At 35.0% G+C, this 27,175-nt stretch overlaps 2 protein-coding genes and 1 long non-coding RNA gene across 3 annotated transcripts in view; 2 read left to right on the plus strand and 1 right to left on the minus strand.

Moving 5' to 3' along the window:
- Window positions 1-992: 992 nt before the first annotated feature.
- LOC311295887 (uncharacterized protein) overlaps window positions 993-27,175 on the plus strand; it is a 515,693-nt gene continuing 489,510 nt past the window's right edge. The window contains exon 1 of the mRNA XM_084417433.1: window positions 993-1,047. Coding sequence (XP_084273559.1) covers window positions 1,008-1,047 — 40 coding nt within the window. The 5' untranslated portion in view covers window positions 993-1,007. The remainder of the gene's footprint in view (window positions 1,048-27,175) is intronic.
- On the plus strand, window positions 5,246-8,396 carry LOC311296100. The gene is made up of 4 exons (XR_014628493.1): window positions 5,246-5,305; window positions 5,788-5,833; window positions 6,291-6,359; window positions 8,236-8,396. It is a non-coding gene; the product is annotated as an uncharacterized lncRNA (long non-coding RNA).
- LOC311294770 (uncharacterized protein) lies at window positions 16,671-23,302 on the minus strand (the record flags this gene model as incomplete). Its single annotated transcript, XM_084415799.1, has 5 exons — window positions 16,671-16,777; window positions 17,683-17,720; window positions 18,231-18,370; window positions 18,491-18,516; window positions 23,272-23,302. 5 exons carry the CDS (start codon window positions 23,300-23,302, stop codon window positions 16,689-16,691), a joined length of 324 nt encoding a protein of 107 aa, XP_084271925.1. The 3' UTR covers window positions 16,671-16,688.

Genomic DNA, 27,175 nt, shown 5'->3' on the forward strand with positions numbered 1-27,175 from the left:
AAATTATAAAGCTCAAAGTTCAATGCCAAGCGAGATATTTTATTTAACAGAAGTTGACTACAAAAAACGGCTCGATTGGACTACACCCCTCTACTTCCTTCTTTAATGATGTCACTAGAACCGTTTCTTGACTAACCTCCGCCCACAGAAATGCTCCCTCAACTCTACTGGCTACTTGCACACTTCTTATAACTTAGGCTACTGTGTTTACTCAGCTCTTACGGTGATTTTCTGAAGTAAAACTGACGCTTCATCTTTTGTGTGATGTACAATAAACTTTATTAAACTCATCAGTACATGTTTGATCATCATTCAGACAGCAGACTTGTAGGCTATTAATAAATAATGGATACATAGCCTACAAGCAGATGACAAATACGTTATAATAACCGTAATTAAACTACTAAACCATACCTGTTTCATCTCTATACAGCACTCTGACTCTGTAGGCATTATTGTCCGACTCGAAATGAACACAGTTACTGAGAGTTTCTGATATTATCATCATTCCGTGAGATGAAATTGTCCTGAGAGTCTGAGTGCGAGCTCATGAAGCTCCGCCCCCTGGGTCGTCCAGCAGCAGCTCATTTGCATTTAAAGGGCACACACTGAAACAGCTCGTTTTTCTGAGCCCCAAAAAATGTCAATTTAAACATGCTGTAAAAAATGATCTGTTGGGTATTTTGAGCTCAAACTTCACATACACACTCTGGGGACATCAGAGACTTGTTTTACATCTTGTGAAAAGGGGCATAATACGGGACCTTTAATAATGGGATGTGTTTAAATTATGTTTTCAGAAAGAGTTCACATTCTATTTTTTCTTTATATCAAGCAGTGTGGTTTTGAGAAGTCATATTCAGTCTCTGAAAGGCGGTGCTACTGGAGTTTAATCAGACTGACTGCAGAGTTTCACTAAACCACTTTACAACAGACCAGCAGCTTCAACCTTCAACATTTGCTATCACTGTTCTGTTGTGAAACTGCTTTGTGAACTGCTGAAGAAAATGTTTATTTTCTTCTTTTTGTTCTCATGGAGTCTGGCTGGTGAGTATTTATATGGCTACAGTTATATTTATATTATATTTATATTACCATTTGTTCACATAATTCTGTTATTTATTATTTCCATTTGGATTCTAATATTTTCCAGTTGTATCAGACTAATGGTTACACTTCACAATAAGGTTCATTAGTCAACATTAGTTAATGTATTAACTAACATGAACTAACAATGAGCAATACATTTGTTACAGTATTTATTAATCTATTCATTTATTTTTATTAATGTTTGTTAATAAAAATACAGCTGTTCATTGTTTGTTCATGTTAGTTCACAGTACATTAACTAATGTTAACAAATACAGCCTTTGATTTTAATAACGCATTAGTAAATGTTGAAAATAATATTAATTATGATTAATAAATGCTGAAGAAGTATTGTTAATTCTTAGTTCATGTTAACTTAGGTAGTTAACTAATGTTAGCTAATGAACATTATTGTAAAGTGTTACCAGACTAATATACTCAAATACTTTATGTGTTTATTCTGCAGTCCCTTTCAATAAGTATACATTGAAATTAGTGCAAAGTGAAGAATTGTTTTTCGAAATTACTAAAACTCCAAAATTACTAAAATGTCATTAATTAAGTTAACACCTCTGTTTGCTGTTCAGGAGTGTTTGGTGTTGATGCAGTGAAGTCAGTGTCAGTGACTGAGGGAGAATCTGTCACTCTAAACTCTGATACTGAAACACAGACAGCTGATCTGATAATGTGGAGTTTTGGACACAACAACACACAACATATCATAGCTAAAATCAACAGAGAGAACAATAATACATATTTCCCTGATGAGAGAATCAAAGACAGACTGAAACTGGATCACACCGGATCTCTGACCATCACAAACACCAGAACCACAGACTCTGGACTTTATACAGTCAGAAGCACCAGATCAGTGACGCCGCTCAACACATTAAATCTTACCGTCTATGGTGAGTTAAAACCCTTTTCACACTTTCATTAATTTAATATCTCTACTAACAATGGCCACCGAAAACGTAAGTAATGTCTTTGTACAAATAGATGCATTTGTTTTTGAAAAATAATTTCTATAATAAATGTCCAACATCACAAGAGAAATCTGTCATCTTTGTCTCTTTTCTGAAAGTCATGACCATTTCCAACACATCTACAATTATTTGATCTTGGTCTGGAAATGACAATTTTCTCTGCAATATATTTATATTTAGTCAGTTTAGCTTAATACTGATTATTTAATTCAATTTTAAACATGAATCATTTATAAATGTTGAGAGTGGTGTGGTGTGGCCCAATGGATAAGACACGTGCCTTTGGTGTGAGAGACCCGGGTTTGAATCCACTGTGAGACATCAATGTGTCCCTGAGCAAGACACTTAACCCCTAGTTGCTCCAGAGGCGTGCGACCTCTGGCATATAGCAATTGTAAGTCGCTTTTAGCGTCAGCTAAATGTAAATGTAAATGTGAGAGAGGGGTTCATGACAATATTGTCAGTGTCAGCTTTGACATATGTGTGATGCAATTTCAATCAACACATCATGTATATGACAAATAAAACATAAATTACTGTTAATTATTTATGTTCTCTGTTTTCCAGCTCCTTTGCCTGTTCCTGTCATCAGCAGTAACTCTTCACAAAATTCTTCATCATCATCATCATCATCATCTTGTTCATTGGTGTGTTCAGTTGTGAATGTGAGTCATGTGACTCTCTCCTGGTACAAAGGGAACAGTGTATTCTCCAGCGTGAATGTGTCTGATCTCAGGAGCCTGTCTGATCTCTCTCTACATCTGGAGTGTCTGGATGACTCGTATAGTTGTGTGGTGAACAATCCCATCAGCAACCAGACTCTACATCTCAATACTCAACTCTGTCAGCCATGTTCAGGTACATCTGCTATGATATTTTGTGTTTATATACACTGTAAAAAAAAATCCTAATTTTACAGAGAATAACTCTAATTTTTTTAGAGTATTTTTCTGTTATTTTAAATTATATTCAAAACTCTGTAAAATTACAAACAATATCTGTAAATTAATTAATTGACTGTTAATTTAAGGATTATATCATTAATTACAAATTACAGTGATTCTTATTTTTTTCACAGGACAATTACTGTATTATTTATACAGTATTTTTCTGTTATTTTAAATTATATTCAAAACTCTGTAAAATTACAAACAATATCTGTAAATTAATTAATTGACTGTTAATTTAAGGATTATATCATTAATGACAAATTACAGTAATTCTTATTTTTTTTCACAGGACAATTACTGTATTATTTATACAGTATTTTTCTGTTATTTTAAATTATATTCAAAACTCTGTAAAATTACAATACAATTATGTAAATTAATTAATTGACTGTTAATTTAAGGATTATATCATTAATGACAAATTACAGTAATTCTTTTTTTTTTTCACAGGACAATTACTGTATTATTTATACAGTATTTTTCTGTTTTTTAAAATTACATACAAAGTTGTGTAAATTTACAATAAAATTATGTAATTAAATATGTAGCTCATTATATTAAAGGTTTATATCCATACTAACAATCTAACATATTTCCTTGTCATTTTAAAGTAAATGTTATTAGTTTTACATTTTAACTCTGTAATTCTGGATACAAATTTAATGCAAGCAAACTGCACAATTATTGTTAAATTGAGCTTGCTGGTCAGACAGCAGGCCAACAGGGTTCATGATGGAACATGTGGTGGGTTTAGGTCCTCCTGGGAAGTTTGTATTCATGAGGTTTTATATTTTTTTTATGTTTTAAATTCATTTATGAAGCCATTACATATTATATTGTTATATTATAATGCTCATATTTTGTGCAGGCATTAGCTTACTTCATTGTAAATAGAAAAGCCTGACAATGTCACTGCTTTAAGTATTGTGGTATTCCTCAATGTTTCTCACTTCAAGTTTAGGGTTAAAGAAAATTCTGAGCTTCCTACTCATATTTTCATCTTTGTCGTGGCGTTCATGTGCGTTCAACTCGTAAATACGATCTTTATGACATGACTTGAATCCACCAATAGCTCTAGCTTATGGGACAGTCCATACAAACACTCTTTGCAAAATTACATTACTGACTGTCTCAGTGAGAAGTTCTTAGTCCTGTATCAACGCTAAACGGAGTATCCATGCTGTTAAATAAAAGTCTGTAGACAAGGGTTAGAGTGACTGTTAGGGTTAACCTTAACCCTTAATTTCTAACCCAGCCCCGGTTTCACATTACTGGTGTGCATCTTGAGACAAAACAATGGCACTGACATATTTTAAGATAAGTCAGTGCAAGTTGCTTTCAGGTAAAACAGCTCAAACGTGCATTTTAGTCTGGGACTACAGGCTTAAGCCTTGCTAGTGAAACCCGGGGTATATGTTGTAACTTGTATAGAATTATGCCAATGTTAGCAAAGTGTTGCATTGGACAGAGGATTAACCCTAAACCAACAGGTTGTGTAACAGTGCCATACAGGGTGAAAAGCAAGACATTATTAGGCATAATAGTGTTTCTAAAGGAAAGGTCAATAATTTGTTAAAGTGCAAAAGGGTCATTATGGCTCACATGGATGCAACTAATGTCAGGAGAGTATACCAATCCATTAGTTTTTCATATAGGTCTACATACAGAATTTTATATGAATACATATGCAGTGTTTGTTCTGTTTAATATATAATCTGTTTGCTCTGTTAAACTGCTGTTTAGCAGAGCAGTGGTAAATATATGATGTTATATATATAAGTTATTGTAAGTTTAATTTTTAATCATGCACTGCAATGAAAACACCATTTAACCAATTGAATAAATATAACAGCCAGCCTACAAATACAACTAAATAAATATCAAGTGTATATTTTTTCCTATTTTTTCTTTTAAAAAATGTCATCTTTTCTTGTAATTGCAATGTTACCACACTATTGGCTGGCTCTCCGAGTTGTTTTGAACATGATTGGTTATTCTGACTGTCATCCAGGAATCTGGCCAATGACAACTATGCGCGCCTTTTACAGGTCAAGTTTGAATTGAATATGTCTGTTGGAGCGAGTGGGTGTGTGTGCTGCTGCTCTGGCTCTTCAGTACTAGCCTATTCGGTTCTGTGGCTTTTATATTGTTTAAAACATGGATTTTTTACATCGGACTGCTACATTTTTATTTTGAGCGAGTTGCGGGATGTTAATGAAGAACAAGGAATATGGACAACGCATTAACAACGTGTAACGGACATATTGCAATCTGCGGAAGGTAAATAACTTTTTATTTTATAAAAACAATTCTGCTACATCAAAATATAGTGTGTTAAATTGAGAATCTAAACGCGATTAGAGCAATATCGATATTAGTACATGTTTCAATGTATTAGGATAATGTTATGTGTTGCTAGCATGTGTAAATATTGTCAGCTAACTTATAGTTTTTGAAAAGAAAAAAACTCTGCATAGGAGCTTTACAATGACTGAGAACATTGTCTCTTTAGACAGAGGAACCACACTCTTTGACTCTAGAAGAATATGCAAACTAGGCTTTTGAATCATGTTGATCGCGGGATATAGGCCTAACGTTACCGATCAGTCATCATAATAAGTATATGTATATTATAAACATAAATAATTTTGGAGTTGGTGAGTAAAATTTTGCAAGCTTTCGCAAATGCCTCTGTTAGTAAGTAAATACAAATAACGTTAGCTAATATTGCTGTGTATGTGTGTGTTTCCCTCATGATCCAGGAATATTGGGAATAAATATGATACAGCCACATGATCTTCAGATGCGGTGAGTATTGCTATATTAAAATACACGTGAAATAGAGACAGAACATGTAATCTCTGCTCAAAGGCACACTGGTTCAAACCCTCCAGACAATATTTTACCTATCTTCTTGAGTTCACAGGCCTAGCTGACCCAAACATAAATGTCCTTTCAAAATGAAAGTATTTTCAAACCTGTATGACTTGGATGAGCTGTTCTTTTTAGGACATATGTCCCAGGGTCCTTTGCTAAATGAACCATTGTTCACCAAAGTTTAGAAACCATGTTTTTATGGTGGATTGATTACAATACTTTATTATTACCATTTGGTAGCAAAACTATGGTTGATGTTAGTAAGGGTTCCCCAGATTAAGGAACACATTAATAAATGGTCCTATGTCACCCAGATCAATAGTCTGTTAACACACAGGTAATAATTAACACACTTTTTAACTTTTTTTTATATATATATATATTTTAGATCAAGCATTGGAACAATGTTTACGGAGCAGACCAAGCACCAACAGAGAAACAAGCCCATCATTCAGTAGTAAGTATCCACTGCAGTATATAAAACAAAAAAAGTTCTCTCTTTTTTTCTCCCTCGTGCCATCCCAGATGTATATCTGTATATAGATGAAAAAATATCCATTATTGTAAGCCAATATAATGCAAGTGCATGCTCCAGAAACTACATGCAGCCTACAAACAGCTGCTGTGTTGTTCACACAGGACGTTTTCTGCACTTATCATGTGAGCTTTACAATGCTCTTGGATTATTGTCAGGATGTGTGTTTGGACTTTTTCGACCTTCAGCATTTTGTTGTCTATTCACTTGCATTATTCGACACGCGAACACAAGAGACTTTTTCTAAAAGTCTAGTTTATTTTTTCTAAAATTTGTGTTCATCTGATGAAAGAAAATCATATACCTTTCAGACGGCATAAGGGACCGTAAATGAGGGGAGAATCCCCTTCCACAAATGCGTTAGCAAAGGGTACATGCGATGGTAAATTAACTGAAGTAATTTTATCCTATAGTAATTTTATTTTATATTTATGGTAATGTGACCTAGGATGGCAAGTCCCCGTGATTCATTTTAAAACTAGATATGGTGGAAGAGTTCAATTTAACAGAATAATTTGAGTTGTTTGTTTGGGTTTGCTATATTACACACATTTTCATCATACATTTCATATAAGGTTTAAATAATTTCCATAGGTAAAACTATTAATACGTTTAGATACGTTAAATGTAACTACCCGCAGGGTTCAAAGCCGTCAAGAACACACAAACTTAGGTATTTTACACAACAACGATGTACTAAAAACAGAAAAGTTTTTTCTTTGTACAGATGACAATGTTATTAAAACGATTCCCGTTCTCACAGATCGGCGAAAACGTCTAAATCGCTGTTTTATCCATGCCACAAAGTAACTGGTGATGTCACTCTGTAAAGAAAGACTACACGCCTGTGCACATTCGCATTCACACACGCATACCTATAGACTAAACACATAATGCATGCCTTTACCGTTTTCACAGATTCACATTTCAGTAGTTTAGACCAAGACGATTTTAGTTGGAAACCAAGTCGTGTAAACGGCCCCTTACTAAGCATATATTAAAAAACCCAGGGCATAGGGATGCTCACTTTTGATTGGAATTTGCCCACTGTCATGCAGATTTTAGCTCAAACCCTAATTAAACTGACCTGAACCAGCTAATCAAGATCCTCAGGATAACCAGAAACAGTTTAGAGCTACACTCTGCAGGACACTGGCCTCCAGGAGTTTGGCACACATGACCTGAAGGGATAGTTCACAGTCAGGCAAACAAGAAAATTCTCCCAAATAATTTACTCACCCTCATGTTGTTCCAAACCTTTATGCATTTTTTGGTTGCCAACATTCTTCAAAAATATCTCATTTTAATGCATGGTTTGAAAAGACATGATGGTGAGTAAATGATGACAGAATTTTCATTTTTGGGTGAACTATCTCAAGTACTTTAATAATCTCACACAATGAGAATATACCTTTTTTTTTTCTTTTTTTTTTAACACATATAATATATTTAATTCCCTGGAGGATGAGAGAAAGACCCTCATTACCCATATCACAGCAGGCTGAAAACACCTCCAGTTAATACAAATATTGTTGGTTTTATTTTATAATACAAATTGGCATTTTAGGCGTTTACCTTGCAATGATACCTCTGGAAAAGAATGTCCATTGTTGTGAATCTACATGTTCCTTCTTTTGGTGATGCACATTTTTCAATCGGACATAAGTTTTAGATACCAGACAAATCAGAAGACAAACAGACAATTTAAATAAAAATGTATTAAGCTTGTTTAAAGGAAACAAAAATAATTGAAATCATTTTGAGAGAATCATAGTGTGTCCTTTTTTTTTCTTCCCAGATGCACCAAGCTGATTACTGGCCGTTTGCTGGATTGCTGTTTATTTGCTGTATCTGTCACTTCTGGTACACTTTTGTTGTATGTTTTGATTTAACTTATTAATAAACTTGTATAGTAAGGAATAAGGATTCTGAATGTAAAGAGCATATAATATTTAATATCAGAACTATGTGACCCCCAGGGGTCTGAATAATTTCATTTGTTTAAATACTATTCAATTATATGTAAACACAAGTGCTGCAAATTAAAGTTTGAGATGATTTTAATCAGTTTTATAGTTTTTTTACAGACTTATTTTGTCTTCTAAAATAAAACAGTTTTCTTACATTCTTGAGCACGTCTTGACAATTTATTGAATGTGTTTGATCGTTATAATTTAGGAAAGATCTGTTAAATAACAGTGTTTCTCAGTAGAACTTTTAGTGCCGTCACTTTATTAAAGGTGTTTGATTGTAATAATTTAGGAAATACCTGTAAAATAACAGTGTTTCTCAGTAGAACTTTTAGTGCCGTCACTTTATTAAAGGTGTTTGATTGTAATAATTTAGGAAATACCTGTAAAATAACAGTGTTTTTCAGTAGAGATCGCTAAGACATGTGACCAAATGGGCGGCAACCTCTTCAGAACGCAAATAATTATGGGTATGTTTGGCCAGGCTGGCATAGCAGGCAAGTGTTCTGGCATGAAAATAATGAAAAATTAGCATGAAAACCAGAATATAATCCTACAAAATGCAGGCATCTTGAACACTGCGTTCTTCCCTCCATGCAATGAAGTTTGGCGCCTTATGTTTGTGCCGCGGATTCCCAAAATGCTTTGCGTTCACCACTGGGAATATGTCATGATGACGTCACATTAGCAATCCTTGTAGAACTTTTAGTGCCATAACTTTATTAAAGGTGTTTGGTCATTATAATCTTGGAAAAATCCATAAAATAAAAGTTTTACACTGTAAAAAAATAATCGTAAAAAAACGGTCAAATGACTGGCAGCTACGGCTGCCAAACAAAAACCGTAAAATTAAGGTAAAATATCTTCATTCAAACAAGGAAAAAACCTGTAAAATAACAGTGTTTTTTTCTAAAACTTTTAATGAAAAATTCTGTAAAATTATAGTTTTTGCACTTTATTGGAATTAAGATATTTTACTTTAATTTTACGGTTTTTGTTTGGCAGCCGTAGCTGCCAGTCATTTGACCGTTTTTTTACGATTATTTTTTTTACAGTGCAGGCAGTTCCAGACAGGTTACAATGCAATTTAAATAGCAGTTATGCGGTTTTATACTCACTAGTTGAAGATCAATGAAAGCCTTTTTAGCTTCGTCAATAGATGGCCGATTTACCTTCTGACCAACACTGTGGCAGGAAGAAGAAGGGGAAGGACCAAAAGAGCAAAATCACCTCTATTCTCTGCAGAAAAGAGACATAACATCTCAGAAACAGGACCAGCTACAACAAATATACTAAAGTTTGTGCAATAAGCTACAGACATAAAAAATAAATATGCAATAATGATACTAAATACCTTGCCTTTTATGTTGTATTGAAGATTTAAAACAACAAACATCACCTTGTGGAATATTTTCCAAAGACTGATTCAATCTTTCTAAATTAATTGCAATCCTTAAAATTCTGTTACATAAAATAGGCTATATCTCCCTTTGGAGTGACTGATTTTTGTAACCTTACAGATCTTTTTTATGCAAACAGCAACACAACACACTAACTAAAGTAGAAAAAATGAAAAAGAATAGTAGGGCCATACTATAGTAGCCTAGGTTTGAATAGTAGGTTCATTAAAAAATGAACATGTAGCTACTGATATTTATCCAAATGAATCGACATTGAATCAAGATCGGAATCGAACCACAAGCTTAGGTATAAATTGCTAAATTCAGAAGTTGGCAGCCTTGTGAGCTACCTATATTTAAGCACGGATCAAATTTATATGCGTTAAGTTTCGCGAGGTTGAGTTGATTATCACAGGCAGTCAATTATAGATGTAAAAGCAGCAAAAAGTGTATAATAAACATGAATTTACCGTTAAACTTGTCGATAAGACTGGGTAACTGCCACTCGAAGAGAAGCGTTCATATCCATATGGTTTTCTAACTAGAAAAAAACCCACGAAATGTTAAATTACATCACTTACCAAAAACGAATTTATGTAGCCTATGTAAAAAAAATACTTTTTGTACCACACCAAATCACCTCACTGGTCCAACCCACGGCACTGATGCACGCACGCACTTTGAAAGTGTTCGCGGTGCTGATAAGTCGATTCATTTCCGGGAATCATTTTGTTTCAAACTTGCAAGTGTGAACCGGTTTATTTGAACCGGATGATAGTTTATTTTATACCTGCGGTCCCACGACATTTACGTAGGCTACTTTTTATGCCTTTTACATGTCGGTAAGGACAATTGCAGGCGTTTTACCTAAGAGCAGCGAGTCATATTACTCAATTAATTGTTTTGTTTTGAGTTACTCGACTCACTTTGTTCAATTCGCTTGTCAGTGACAGAAACGACTCTTTCCTCTGTTTTCACAGATATTCACATATTTCATAGTTCCGTGTGATACAGAATCATTAACTGTATTAATCTGTCGTCTCACATTAAAATGACTATGCGAGTCATCTGATTCTGAGGTAGCCTACTGTTTGTCGTACAAGTTGCATCACCAATTTTAACCTGACTATATAAGTTTAAGAATTATTGGTGCGAAAAAAGTTATAATTGTGCTAATTCAAACTAATTATTAATAAAAAATAAAATAAAACATTATATAAACTTACCTTAAAACAGTTGCTTTGCCCCTTTGTCCTCTCAAAATGACAGCTTGGGAGCGAATTTAAACATCTCCAAGGCGGGAAGCTCGTGAAACAACCCAGCGTTGCGACCCAGCAGGTTTAACCCAAAAACTGGAAAATTAAAACTACCCAAAGGTGTTTAAAATGTGATAAAATAACCCAACAAAATTACCCAACAGACTTGACCCAGCATTCTGGGTTAAAAAACAACCCAGCATTTTTTAGAGTGTATGTCTCCACCTTACTTTTAAGGTAAAAGAGGGCATGACCATTTAAAACTTGAATGTGCGAGTCTTTCAGTGTCAGACCAGTTATTATTTATCTGTGCAAAAACAGTTAATTGTGCTGCTGGTAGTTCAGGCTGTTAAACCTGTGACCCTTGACCCCTCACATGCAGCATCATATTACACTGTTCCGATTAAAGCTTTTCATGTAAGCAAGATGAGTCTAAATGTTTTGGTCTGTTTCCCAAGAGGAAGATTTTCCTAGTATCTTTTCTTAAAGGTGGAACTTTAAATGAAATGTAAGTGTTCATACTTAGGATGGATTAATTGGTTAAATTGATTAATGAATTCAATTACAGGATCATTTAGTTTTTACTGTGTTTTTCCTGCACAAATTTGGTCAGATTATGGTTTGAAGTACAAACTCTCCCATATGGAAAAGGTTTGCTAAAAACTCCTGTGATTCTTATATGTTCCAACAGAATATTGTAAGGGACATATATGCTGCAAAAACCACATATATAAATTGTATAATATTAGTGTATTTTTAATCATATTATGTCATATATGTCCTACATACAACTGAAGCCATATAGATTTTCATGATGTAAAAACATAGGAAAATAATGCTAATTTAATATTAATGTCCAACATGGATGTGTATAAAACAGTGCAGTTTACCAATCAGTATAAGGCTGTACTTCACTCATGCTTGTTCTTATCTTGTCCTAAGTCAAGCCCTATGCCTGTAGTCAATCATGGTTACTGTGTATACTGTATAATCAGCCTTAGATGAAACACAACATTTAAACTACACACACAAGCACACATTTATTAGAGTGTGTTCTACAAGATACAGTTGCATATTTCACATATAAATAGTTTTCATTTTAAATCCTGCATCACCAGATTTCATTTTCATTTGTGAAAATTTCTCTAAACATTATCACAGTACTATTGTATACAACATGCAGTTCTATTCTTAACATATAACTTTCCTAAATGTCGAAGTGATTCTTATGGGTAAAATAAAAAATAAATTCTAAAAAAAAGAATTCAGTGGCTTAGTAAATATCACAGCAATAATTAACTTTATTCACTTAATAAAATCTCTGAATATCATTTACTTGATAGTTTGAGTTGAACATACCGAAATAGGCTAATTGACTAAAACTCCAACAATTAATTTTGTCTGAAATTTACAGTTATATTTAAGTTTGAAGTTTTTCACTAAAATAATTTAGTATTTGACTAACCAATTATTTATTTAAAATACACTGAGCTAATATATTTGTGAAATTTCCATCACCATATTTGAGAATGGATAATTAAAATGATCTGTTTCAAGAACCACAAATATTACTTAAATAAAATCAATATTATTAATATTTAACACGCATAAGAAATTAAGTTTACTCAATTAAAACAATGCGCGCACCTCCCCCCTCCACTCTGATGTGACAAGACGACAGCTCAGCGGTTGAGTGAGCGCGCACTGTTTGAATTCTCTTCAGTCTTCAGAGAGTTCTCCTCTCCTCTTCTCTTCTCAGCGGCGCAGAATTGGTGCATTTCCTCTGTGAAATTCAGGTGTGTGTATGTTTTATTTGATCTGTATAATCATTAATGTGCTTTAAATCATTTTATTTAATGCGAAAGAACATACAGAGATGCAATGTTACTCACCGAGTGTCGGCTCGCGTCTGCCTTTTCGCATGATTGTGCCTTGCATAAACACACGACTATATTCCTAAAGATAATGAATATAACTAATTTGGATGATAAAATGTCCTCAGAACTGTGCACTATTTGTTTATTGGCAGGTTATGGAGTCAGTCGCGTCGCAGCATCTTTCGGCTGTGAGTGACGCAGGACGGCGGTGTAAAGTTAGAGGCTCCCCCGCAGAGGCGAGTCCATCTCCGGGATGGGAACCAGCGCTGATCCGGTGGATACTGGATAACAGACCGGTTGATTACACTTGAATTACTTGAATGTATAGGCCTAAATGTTTAATTTTTACTTCGAAAATGTTTCTTACATGAGTTTAAATATTGTATACGTGTTAAAAATAGTATAAAATATGCTGTATTGCTGTAGGCTACTCATTGACAATAAAGGCCAATGTCATGTAGTTATACTGGTGGTTGTATGGAATATTTTTTACAAAGGTTTAGAGGAAATAAAAAAAGTTAATATTACTGGCATATAAACACAGTTAATATTACTCATAAATATTTGTTTTTAAATGTTCTCCCCAAATTATTTCTACTCAATTTTATTTGTTAATGTACCAAATGCAGTTACTCAGATCTATTTAATTAGTTTTACTTACATTTACTCAGTTAATACAGTGTATGTAATTTATTTCACTGCTTAAAAATCTAATCAATATTCTAAGTGTAAAAATGTTTCACCAAAAAAAATTGAGTAAATAATATTAAAAGTTTTTTTGAGTGAATCACCACCAGAGTTCATATTCAAAAGCATATTCCAGCCAATTTTCAACATTTTAATCACTGTTCTAGAAACATATTTGACTCAACTTTGTTCATTTGCAATAATATGTTATGATTTGTTCACAAATAACAGGCCCAGACAGTTCACAATTAATGTAAATGCACGGTCTTACAATGTCATTGCTTTATAACTGCTCTTTCAAATCCTGTAGGAAAATTAACATTCTTCATAAAGGTCAGTGATATTCTGACAGCTAGTAATCCTCGAACCGGCTTCTGCACTGTGTACAATTTAAAGGGATACTCCACTTTAAAATGAAAATGCTGTCATCATATATTCACCCTCATTTTGTTTCAATCCTGTATGAATTTCTTCTGCTGAACAGAAAGGAAGATATTTAGAAGAATATCAGTAACCAGACAGTTTCTGGTCTCATTGACTTCCATAGTAGGAAAAAAAGTCAATGAGACCAGAAACTGTCTGGTTACTGATATTCTTCTAAATATCTTCCTTTCTGTTCAGCAGAAGAAAGAAATTCATAAAGGATTGAAACAACATGAGGGTGAGTATATGATGACAGCATTTTCATTTTAAAGTGAAGTATCCCTTTAAAAATTTGCCAACTGCATATAAGTGAATCAGATGTTGGTCATCAAAACATGAAATCTGTATGAAACACATAAACAAATGACACAAAATGTGTATAAATTCTATATGACTTTAATTTGACTAGCATATGATTCATTATAAGAACTTTAAATGATTTATATATGAATTTTATATGAGTTTTATATATTTCTACTAATACCATACACATTTGCATACTTTTGTCATGTAAAACTCATATAAGTCTTTTAACAGTATTCATATACAACGCAAAAATCCCCTACAAGTTGTATGTGTGCTATTTAGTATGAAAGTGGCCATAATCGGTCTGATTTTGTATAGGACATATATTGGTCTTATATGAAACACAGAAGGTAATTCTGGCCGATTTAAGTAAGGAAGATATATGGTTGCTGTATATGAACCATGCAGGTTTTTTTCATATGGGCTCTCTCTGTGTAATTCTCCAGATTTCTGCTGTATCTGTGGTCAGATTCAGTCTGGTCTCTGAAGATTTGATTTGGTACATCAATCATTGAACATACAGTATGAACCAACAGATTTCACATGAATATATATATAAAACTGAACCACTGTATCAGTATTGCACACTAGAGGACAGACATGATTCATGACAGATGACAGAAATATCATAATAGACCAGTGGTATAATATCAATATCTTAAATGATGTTTTATTAACAAAGTTCGGGAGGAGCAGGTTCAGATAATTAACCAAATTATGCACAGCTGTTGATTAATCAGTAATCAACTCAATGACAGAGTATAAATTCACAGCAGACCTATCTCTGTTCATTGAAAGTTTGTCAGCATCCCTCCTCCACCCCATCTCCTCACTTCCAGTTCCATCTACACTTACCAACTGGGTTCGGGCCTAACTCCGAGCTCGGAGCCCTCTCCCAGACAGCACGCCAAATACGCATAAACTTATTGTACTAATTATATGTAGATGTGAACTCGTGAAACAAACATTTATTCATTTAACAAAGGATTTTATCCAAATGACTTACAAAAAAGAATAATACAAACAGAAGTAAATTTTACTTACAAAGCACAACACGTGCTATCATATTATACCACATTACTGTAAGTACTAAAGTTGAGTCAGTGCAAGACAAGTGCAAACAAACAAAATACTATACCAATTCCAATACTACAGCACTAATGGTGCAATTCAAAGTTCAGATAACATCATCCAATCCAACAATAGGCAGATGCTTATATACGAATAAAAAAGTTGTGCTACATTCATGAAAACTCAGATGATTTCAAAAACATAAAATGAACTACTACTCATGTAAAACACTGCCATATTTCATAATTATTTACATATGACGGCTTTCATTCACTTCATTCACAACTTATTTTTCTGTGACTGTCTATGGGATAGTTCACACAAAAATGAACATTCAGTGATTTACTCACTCTGATGTTGTTATTTTTTCATGTGAAAAAAATTTATTCATGTCTTAAAATAGCTTGAATGTAATTACACCCTTGCTTCATTTAGTATATGCAGATTCATGAATATGCTAATTAGCCCCGCCTCCACACACTCACACCAGCTCAGATCGCATTTGACTATGCACTGAGCACCACTTACAGAAATCCACTCGCTCAACTTTACTGTGGTAAACGCTGCACAATAGCAAGTGAAAATACTGGTTTAATTCAGTCATTTATGTTTGAACCAGAAACTGATTCAGAAGAAGAACTGGAAGAGTGAATTATACATCATATACATAATTCACCCTCTATATTGCTAAATGTAGGGTTAGGGTTCAACAGAAAATTATAACAGGATAACCTGCTAGATCCCGCCGGCACGTTGACCTGATTGCTTACAAGGTAGTTTAGTTTGTGGCGTCAGAAAAAACGTGATTTCAAACCGCGTTTTTGAGAATTTGAATGGTTTGTCTTTAAGCATTTTAAAAACACCACACAGACATACAAACAACATTAAAAGCTGATTTTCACCACAAGGGGGTCTTTAAAAAAAAGAGTGAAAACATGCCATACAATAATCTCATGCGTCGCGTTGCATATATTCCAAATGTTCTGAAGGCTTTGACAAGAAACAAACCATTTTCCTTGATAAAAAAAGACATGTACCTAAAATATTATATAATGCAAGAGCATTTCCACTTACAATCCAACACGTTCTCACTGCCAACTCACGTATTGGCACCCTCCTTTTTACAACTTTTTAACAACAGCACAGGGGCATTTCTCACTTCAATGGACAGATTCTAAAGGCTGATAAAAAAGACGGCGCTCAATTGTTGATGATGTCAGAGTGATTGACACTGGTGTGTGTGTGTGTGTGTGTTTTCTCATCAAACTGAACTCATCCCCTTCTGTACTCCATCAGGAATCTGTGTCATCACTATACTTGCTGATTCATTCAGTCCGTTTCCAGTGGAATCTGAGAAACAGAGACAATTAGAGAAACTAGAGATTAGAGAAACACTTTTCCATTAAATGACCATTTACAAGGTTCAGTCTTATTTGGGTACTTTTCATGTGCATTTGTAAGAAAAGAACATATATTATATTTGTGAACTAACATACCTTCCAGAACATGCAAACTTAAAGTCCCCCTGTAGTCAATAACTGTATCCCTCAAATCTCATCTTTGATTGAGTTTTAAATGTTTTTTCCTTGAAAAAAAATATATTCATGCCTTAAAATAGCTTGAATGTAACTCTACACCCTTGACCCATTTAATATATCATCCATGAATATGCAAATGAGCCCCGCCTCCACTCACTCACACCATCCTCTCGTTGACGTGACCAGGTTTGTGATGTCAGAAACACCAGCGATTTCAAACTGCGTTTGCCTTCTAAATATCAGCATCCTTAGAAACCCTTTGAACAACTTTAGTGGAGAAAGGTATATAGTTCATCATAACATCATAATATACATCATATACCAGCTATCTACCCGAATTCGGGTAAAAATCGACCTGATTTTTCATATTAACAGAAAAATATACCAGGACAACCTTGCTTCTCTTGAGACTCCCCAGCTAGTTCGCCGTTAATGATTTGCTAAACCCCGCCGGCACGTTGATCTGATTGGCTACAAGGTAGTTTGTGACGTCAGAAACACCAGCGATTTCAAACATGTTTTTGAGACTGTCTTTGGTTCACCGCAGTTTTAAGGAGAAAATACTCAGTAATGGTGTTGACTTATGAATTTGAACATGGTTAGTCTTAAAGCATATTAAAAACACCACATATACATATAAACATCATTAAAAGCTTGATTATCACCACAGGGGGACTTTAAAGTTAAATAGATTCAGCGCACACAACAGATTCTCACCTGCTTTGGTTCGTTTCCAGGAGCTTTTCCATCTGATCCTGTTTTAACAGCAATCACAGACTTATTAGATAATGCACAGTAAATTCTTTAGACATGACGGCCACACAAAAACTAGAAAAAAAAAACATGCTTTGTATGTGTGGCAAGTGGCAAATTCTATTTACTGGAATTAGAGAAAGGCGTTAGTCGTGTACTTGATCTACTTCATTACTGCTTGTCTCATCGCTCGCTCTCTCATTGCAGACTTTACTTTATTATGCCTCCCTATGAAATCAGTCTTAACCCATAAGACATTTAATGGTCTCTGAATCATAATATTCTCTCAGAATTTTTTCATCCATTGAAATTCTACTTTGACTTTCATTATTTAGAAAAGCTTTAAATTCTAGTAAACTAAATATAAACCTTCTTTCATGTTCCTCTAAAGAAAAAGTCATACATCGACATGAGGGTGAGCATATTATGTATTATTTTGCAATGAAACAATTGAAGCCATTATTAACCCATAAATGATTAGGGTCTCATATTGGAAGAGTTGATTTACTCACCACTGACAGTAACACTGAATTCCCAGCAAATGTTCTTTCCACTGCAGATGTTTAGTTGATAAACTCCAGTGTCGCTGGTTCTGGTGTCTTTGATGGTGAGAGATCCAGTTTGATGGTGCAGCTCCAGTCTGCCTCTGAATCTCACATCAGCACCGTATGAAGTCTCACTGATGTCTCCATTCATTCAAATCTCCACTCCACTTTTCATCTCTTTCTACCTTAAAATCAGTGATTAAAACTAAACATTCTCCCGCCATCACTGACACTGTCTTGGGACCGGACTCACCTGGAGAACAAACAGAGAAAGTTACTCAGATTAAACTGATATTACACTGTCAGTAACCGATGCAACTGAGGTCTCATGTCATGTTTACATTTACTGTAGTATTAATGCATCTTTATACATATTAAATGTGATGTTATAAAGGCATCATGGGATTTCTAAAATTATTTTGGCTTAATTGGTTCTTAATTAGTCCAAATTGGACCCCGATTTGAAAACATGTTCCTTCAATTTTGGATAAAAAAATAGACACACCAATAATGAAATCGAAATACATTTTTTTTGGTTATAACTAGAGCTGCAACTAACAATTATTTTGATAACCGATTTTTATTTTATTTTGATTATTGATTATGATTATTTCTTTGATTAAACGAGTAAAAACGCCAAGATTTACTTTCTGTATTTTAATTAAAAATATGTTATTCCACACCCTGCCCAAGGTTGTCCTCTAGTCTAAACAATGTGCAAATCGAAGGCTATGATAACAAATACAGTGACTCGCTGTCAGGACAAAACTTTATGCAAAATGGAAATGCTTTTTGCATTAAACAACACACAAATCTGTCAAAATGCCTGATGGGACAATACTGCATTATTTGCGAATACCTCGTCTATATTAGCAAATGAAACTGAAAGACTCACAACACTTGAAAACGGTAGGGGCGGTGGCGCACTATATTTGTGTGGGCTGTAGCTGTTAAAAGCTGGCTAGAGATGAGCCCATCTGTGTTCTTAACAATCCCATCAGCAACCAGACCACACATCTGGACATCACTCAACTCTGTCACACACATTCAGGGGGTGATATTAGTAGTGATGGTGATATGAAGCTTTGTGAAGCATTGGGGCTTTCCCCCTCGACTGTATTGTAAAATGGTTCAATACTCGAAGCTTTTCAACACGTTGCAAACGGTTTGCAAACTACGACATCTTGTGGTCAAAACGTGGAAAAGCTGACTTTCTGTCCCAGAAGACCCATCCATTTTTTTTATTGTTTCATGTAATAAAACACTTTGTGCTCTGTAAACCGCAAATCAATAAAATAGTCCCCATAATTCATGTGTTAGTGTTGATGTAGTTCTTACACAATGTGTGAACAAACATATGAAAAAATAAAATAAAAATGGGACAAATTAACGTGTGAAACAATTCTTATGAATCTGCTTTGATCAACAAATGCAGCCTTAGCCTCAGTCCCTATATACATATATAATCAAAATAAAAGAAAATTATTGTGGAATGGTCAAGTGCTTGTGAACTGGGTAGTGAAAGTGCTTGTGAACTGGGGAGCTGACATTTTATTTTGTATTTTTATTAAGGAACAGGACTTGTTCAACAGTGTGAGGGCTAAGTCTATTCCTTTTTTTATTTACTACTACTGAAGGGCATGACACTCGAAACCTGCTCAAGGGGTTCACGCTATTTTCGAATCTGATGCTGATATGAAGCAGTCACGTGACCGGACGTCACAGATCACGTACGTGGTTATGGAAAAACGAATCAAGCTTCAATACACTGCTTCAATGTGAGATGTTTCGTTTTTTTGATAAAAGCTTTGAAGCCTCGGTGCCGAACGTCACATCACTAGATATTAATAGTGATATGAGGAAATAATTTTAATTTTAGGGGTGAACAATCCCTTTAGATACGTTTTAGCGCTTTAATCCCGGTTTGTACAGAGACGTTTGTAATATAAAGTAATACACAACCTGCCTTCAAAATAAGGCCCTACAACGCCACTGTATGCGTTATGGAAATAAACTATACTATTACATAGCGTTGCTATGGTTATTAATAAGTGTTTTAGCATACGTATAAAGTGTTTACGTATAAATTTGGGTTCTTTACTTGGAAGTTTTTTTTTTATTTTTTTTTATACTTCTACTGCCATCTGGTGCTCAAAAAGTTGAAGTGCATCTATAGAGCCTTTTCATGTCTTTATTGGACTTTTCTTGAACTGTTTTTAATAACATGCCAAATTTGAACACAAAACCATTATACTCTTCAATTACCAAGTTCAGCTAATTGAACAACATCTGAAACTATACGATTATGATTTACACAACTATATATATATATATTTTTTAACTGGATAAGTTCAGATTTAATGTACTCTGAATATTTCATTGTGTACATACAGTACATATGGTATGAAGCAACACACATTTCACACAATTTTACCTTTTTATTATTTATTAATATTGCATATATAGGTACATTGTTTATGAGTTGCATGCTAAAACGGCTGTTAAGAAGGAAAATAAGTGCTTTTCCACTAGACAGAAAAGAACAGGTAGAATAAGATCAGAGGCATATTATCTAACATGGACATTTATTCCTCAAGCAGATGCTTTTGTCAAAATTAATAAAACAACACAAAACACAACACAATGGGGGTCAACCAGTTTAATAACTTCTTTAATAGGTTTGATTGCCCTGTCCACCCCGATGCTGATGCTGCTGCTGCTACTGGGGCCTGTACTGTTGCCATTCCCGCATTGTATTCCCCTACCCCCTGCAGTAACACTAACAGCACTGGATGTGAGATTAATATCCCACTTCCATTACCCATGATTACAGCAGCCCAGGTGAGTGGGGAATTGAGAAGGATCCGTCCCAGTAAAGCGGCTGGCCCAGACAAAGTAAGTCCGAAACTGCCCTCTGGGCTTCTTCGTATAATAGTCACACTTAGCTTCCTCCCGCCCGAAAACGGGCGAAGCCTTAAAATCTTACTTTACTTTTTCCCAGGATAACCAATCAAATATATTTTTGTTCTATAATGTTTTCTGATTATTATTTAGAATTTTTAGAATTTTTTATGATAGTTTGCATTAATTATATAATTTTTATTAGCTATTTTTTCCATTAGAATTAATATATATATTTTTATTTTATTTATTTTATTTTATTTTTCAATAAATGCAACATTTCACATCAAATTAGAGTGCAGGCCTAAAAAAAAAAAATTTTCAAGTGAGAAGAGCGCCACCTAGTGGCCTCAAAATTGATAAATTTGTGTCATGTCCTATAACCGCCTTTAGGCGGCCTATAGCTTTTTTATTTATTTATTTGATTTATTCCCATTCGGAAAGAAAACAATTTATTACTAATCAACCACTGAATGGAACAACAGAAATTATATATCATTTTAAAGCTTAGGATCTCAGCTTTTTAATGCATCTAATTACATTTATTAATTCCTAACGAGTGCTGAGTAATCCCTCTAAAACCAAGTGTACCGCCAGCAGGCGCCACCTAGCTGCGAAAATATTCATTACCATATTTTTCAAAAATCTTGCCTTGATTAACACAAAGTTGATGTCATTTGAAAGCTTAGAGGCTGAACTTTACAGTGAATGTATCCACTTTGAAAAACTCTTAAGTATTGCTGAGTAATTTGCTGATAAATAGAATTTCTTTTTTTTCATAATCTATAAAATAATGTACTGCAATGTGTCAAAAACATCATACAGCTCATGAAACATTCTCAGATCATTGAAAATGGCACTTCATTTTTTACAGCATATTATTACAATTAAAATGAGCCCAAAATTAACATAATCTATTGCTTTTATGACAAGATATTCTTCATGGAGAATAAATTGCCCATGAGGGGGTGTCAAAGACTGTACAAAAAGGCTGTCTCTTTTCCAAATGCTGTAACTTTTGATTCCTTTATCCAAAAATTATAATTTTTTTATCCAGATGCAGCTAACATGTAGGGGGACTTCACTAAAAAAGAATTTTCCTCCTACCTTATTTCCTTCCTGAGTTATTCCATGACAAATAAGAAAGATATGCAAAATCATAATAAAAATTATATATATATATTGTCTTTTATCCGCCGTTTCTTGGCAGGACAATGTCCAAATGTAATGTAATTTATATTTTCAAAAAATTTAAAAAGAGTTCTTTCAAACGATACCTACCTTTTGACTCTCCTTGCTATAGTTTTGGAGTTATTATGATTATATAATTTTTATATAGTTTGGGGCAAAATGTGCTGTTTCAGTCTTACCAGTTCATTTCTCTCTGTGTGTGTGTGTGTTTGTGTGTGTAGGTGTGTGTGTGTGGGGGGGAGGGTGTCTTTTTTGCACTCTTGATGTTTTAGAGTGTCACCCCTTCATTGCTGAACACTTTTTTTCAGCACAGTGGCTGATCTGTAGCTTGTACCACCAAAAGTTTCTCTGAGTTTTCCTATTTTTTCGTATTTCCCATTCATTTCCTATGTCGCCCGTTTTCGGGCGGGAGGAAGCTAAGTGTGACTTTTTTTTTTACGACCCTTTAACATATCAGAATCATCTCCTTGATTTTTTTGTGTGTTCATATAGGTAATAAAAGAAAAGTCACCAAGTTTCACCCCCATCCGATGAAGCAAAAAAATTAAACAATTCGAAACGTTCAAGTTTTCGCCCGTTTTCGGGCGAAGAAGCCCAGAGGGTTAAAAGCTGTGCCATAGAGCTTGGCGACCCTTTACAGTATATCTTCAATATGAGTCTACGTTTAGGGAAGGTTCCTGAGATGTGGAAGACGTCCTGTATTGTGCCTGTACCGAAAAGGCCAAACCCTAAGGAGCCGAATGATTTTAGGCCAGTTGCCCTGACATCACATGTCATGAAGACCATGGAGTGGCTGCTGTTACACCACCTCAGACCACAGGTCAGCCACGCGCTTGACCCTCTGCAGGTTGCATATCAAGAGAGGGTGGGGGTGGATGACGCCATCCTCTATCTTCTACATCGGTCCTTTTCGTACCTGGATGGGGTGGTAGCGCTGTGAGAATCATGTTTTTCGATTTCTCCAGCGCATTTAATACCATCCAGCCCCCTCTGCTGAAGGACAAACTGACGGGGATGGGTGTGGACCTAAAACTAATAACGTGGATTACAGACTACCTTACTGAGAGATTACAGTATGTTCGACTGGGGGACTGCATCTCTGAGTCCGTAGTCAGGAGCACAGGAGCACCACAGGGGACAGTGCTCTCCCCGGTCTTGTTCACCTTGTACACCTCCGATTTTAAGTACAATTCTGAATTGTGTCACATGCAGAAGTATTCTGATGACACTGTAATCGTGGGGTGTATTGAGAATGGAGATGAGGGTGAGTATCGGACCCTGATTAAGGACTTTGTGAGGTGGTGTAGCTATAACCAAGTGCAGCTTAACACTACAAAAACAAAGGAGATGGTGGTCGACTTCCGGAGACCAAGGCCCCAACTGCAGCCTGTGCTTATTGAAGGGGACCGTGTTGAGGTGGTCCAAACCTACAAATACCTAGGCCTGCAGTTGGACGAGAGACTGGATTGGTCCAAAAACATAGATGCCCTATACAGGAAGGGACAGAGTCGACTCTACTTCCTGAGAAGGTTAGGGTCCTTCAATATCTGTAAGAAGCTGCTGCAGATGTTCTATCAGACGGTCATCGCTAGCGTCCTTTTTTATGCTGTGGTATGTTGGGGGAGCGGCATTAAAAAAAGGGATGCTACGCGGCTGGATAAGCTGGTGAAGAAGGCTGGTTCTGTGGTGGGTGTGAAACTTGACTCTGTAACATCTGTAGCGGAGAGAAGGACCCTTAGCAAGCTTCTTTCCATCTTGGACAATGCCCAACACCCACTGCACAAGATCATCATCAGACAGAAGAGCACCTTTAGCGACAGGATGCTCTCTCTGTCCTGTTCTACTGACAGACTGAGGAAGTCGTTTGTCCCTCAAGCGATCCAGCTTTTTAATTTATCCCTGTGAACAGGGTGTAATTTAATTTAATTTAATTGTATTTATTAATTCGGCAGCTTGTCTGTCTTGTTTGTTTTTTAGCTGTTGCTACTGGAAACCTGAATTTCCCTAGTGGATGAATAAAGTATTTATCTATCTATCTACAATGTGGTTATAGTGTAAGTACTAGGATTGAACAAAGGCGGGGTTTTTTCCATTTTTTCTTTTTCCATCTTTTTTTTTTGCTATAAGAGCAACAAGAGTAATTTTAAGTGCATCTGCATGAATACAAATCAATTCAGATCACATTTACAATTTAGCATTCACATCTGATTGGAAGATGAACAGATTTACCTCACATCAGACCCTTATTTAAGTAGAATTATTAAAGCAAAATAAGGCACACATTTACAATTTCAACGAAAATAATATTAAAAAGAATGTAAACTTTTTTTTTTTTTTACAGTAAAAGGGTCACTTACAATGAAGTTTAGTAACCCTGAATGGTCAAAGATACACTAATGAATTTCTACACACAAAGAGAAGGTCATGTGATCTCAGCTTTAAAGACACTGTGATCAGTGCTGAACATCAACATTAATCTGGTTCTGCTGTTATTTACATAAAACAGCACATTCAATGATTAGAGAAATACTGCTGTGGTAAAACATCTAAAACAAGCATATTACTTAAACTCGCTGTCTACAATCACACAAAATCAAAGCTGTAAAAGTCAGACTAGTATTATGTTAATAGAGTAACAGGTGAAGTGTAACATTAAAAAACAATATATGAAACTGTTTGATAAACACGTTTCCCTGTTCATCTAAAACCAAATAAGCTTTTTATATACAATTTTAACAGCTCAACAGACACGGATTCACTTCTCACTTTAAGGCTCATATAAGCAGACATATATTTTTTTTTTGTTGCAGCCAGATCTGAAATGTTGATGATGTCAGAGTGATTGACACTGGTGGGCCTGTCTTATCTCTTTAAAGTGAACTCGTCCCTTCCTGTTCAGTCCCTGCATCCCGATCCTCTTCATTCAGCAGCGACATCTCTACAGTCACTGAATCATTCACTCTGTTTTCTGTGGAATCAGCTAGAAAATACAGAGACAATTGCAGATAATAAAAAGAGAGATGTACTGATAAAAATACCAAAAACCATGGAAAACTACAGTTTTAATATAGTATTACTACAATATAACTGTAGTGAAACCATGGTATCAAAACCATGTTTTTTAAAAACCATGGTTCGCACCAAAATACCACGGTTACTACAGTCATAGTTATCTACAGTTTTACTATAGTAAAACCATGGTTAATTTTCGTAAGGGATGTTTATTCACTGTATACTTACACATATATATCCTATTTTTTTTTACCCAGATGAATAATTATGGGGACATGAAATATTGAACTGAGATGTTTTAAAATCGTACCCATTTATAAATCCATTTTTTACAGTTTAACCCTCTCTTTTGACTTTGACTTTTGATTTTGTATTGTGTGAAGCTGCCTCCTTGTCATTTCTTGCTTCTAACAAAAGACAGAACAATGCCTAAAAGCTGCTATGTGACAGGGTGTACAGCAAACAAGCTAAAAACATGATATGTCCACAAAGACATCATCTATATTTTACAAATAAATTGAAAGAACTACTTACCAAAGACAGAATCAACAAATCTCATGTTTGTGGTTCCTCTGCTGCTGCTGATCTGTAGTTTATAAACTCCAGTGTCTTCAGTTCTCATGTCTGTGATGTTCAGAGATCTCACATCATCATCATGTGTCTCTCCGGTCCCATGAGAATGTCTTGATCTCCAAACCTCCACTGTATCAGATCATCTTTCTGTATTTCAGTTTCAGGGTTTAGGTTCTCCCTCTTTCACTGTGATGTTCCTCTCTTCATTAGTGACTGCAGCACATAGAAACAGAGAAACACAAAGAAATGTTGCTATTAGTGTGTGCATGTGAACATCAGAGTTTGAAATTACTACACAAATATTATTCAGATAATGTTCTATCAGTTTGAAATGGAGAAAGACACAAAACTTCACATTACTGACTCTCAGTATCACTGTAATGTGTGTAGCAGGACCCTGAACCGACAGGTGACGTATCCTGACTTCTTTACACATGAGTTTATTATTTAAATGGTCACTTTGTGCAGGTAAGATGAACTGATTTGCTAATATATGATCTAGTGTTTGGGACCCTATTTGAGACATTCGGCGGTTCATCTCAAAACTAATATCACACTCGTAACACTCCATCAGTAAGTTGGCTATAGCGATGGAGCAGCTAAAATAGTTTTATTTAAAAATGTATATAATATTGGAATAATGTTATAGTAATGAGTGATGTTTGTGGATGCTGCACACTTCAGAGTGACCGAGCAGTTCTCTGTTCTGCCTGTAGTGTATACTACACATATTCATGGGATGCTGTTTTCAGAAGCTTCTCATCAGTATACTTTATCCTCAGTGCGGTTTTGCTTACAGTTCACTTTTTTCATTCACGTAATTTCAAGCATTTTTAATTACTTTTAATAATTATACAAATGGAATCATTTTATAATGTAAATCAACAAGAATAAAACAGCTTTCCACCAGATATGGAATGAGGAACATGGGCACCATTTCCATCTGGTTTTAAGATTAGCCAAATCATCTTGCTAACTAAAAAGTTTGAATCATTTTGGTGCGCTTTCACTCAACACATCCCAAAATGATCACGTGTTAGGCGGAGATGCACTCAGGCCGGACAGCATTTCCATTACAATGCGATGTTGTCACATGCGTTTTTGACTATCGGCATCAGCTATCGGGACAACAGTGATAGCTATCGACTATCAGGATTTCAGTGATCGATCACAAAACGTTTTAGACCAGGTTTCCACCAGTATTCAGCACAGAACACTTAAAGTGGATGTTAATA

This window comes from Rutilus rutilus, assembly GCF_951802725.1.
Source record: "Rutilus rutilus genome assembly, chromosome: 8".
Lineage (NCBI taxonomy): Eukaryota > Metazoa > Chordata > Actinopteri > Cypriniformes > Leuciscidae > Rutilus > Rutilus rutilus.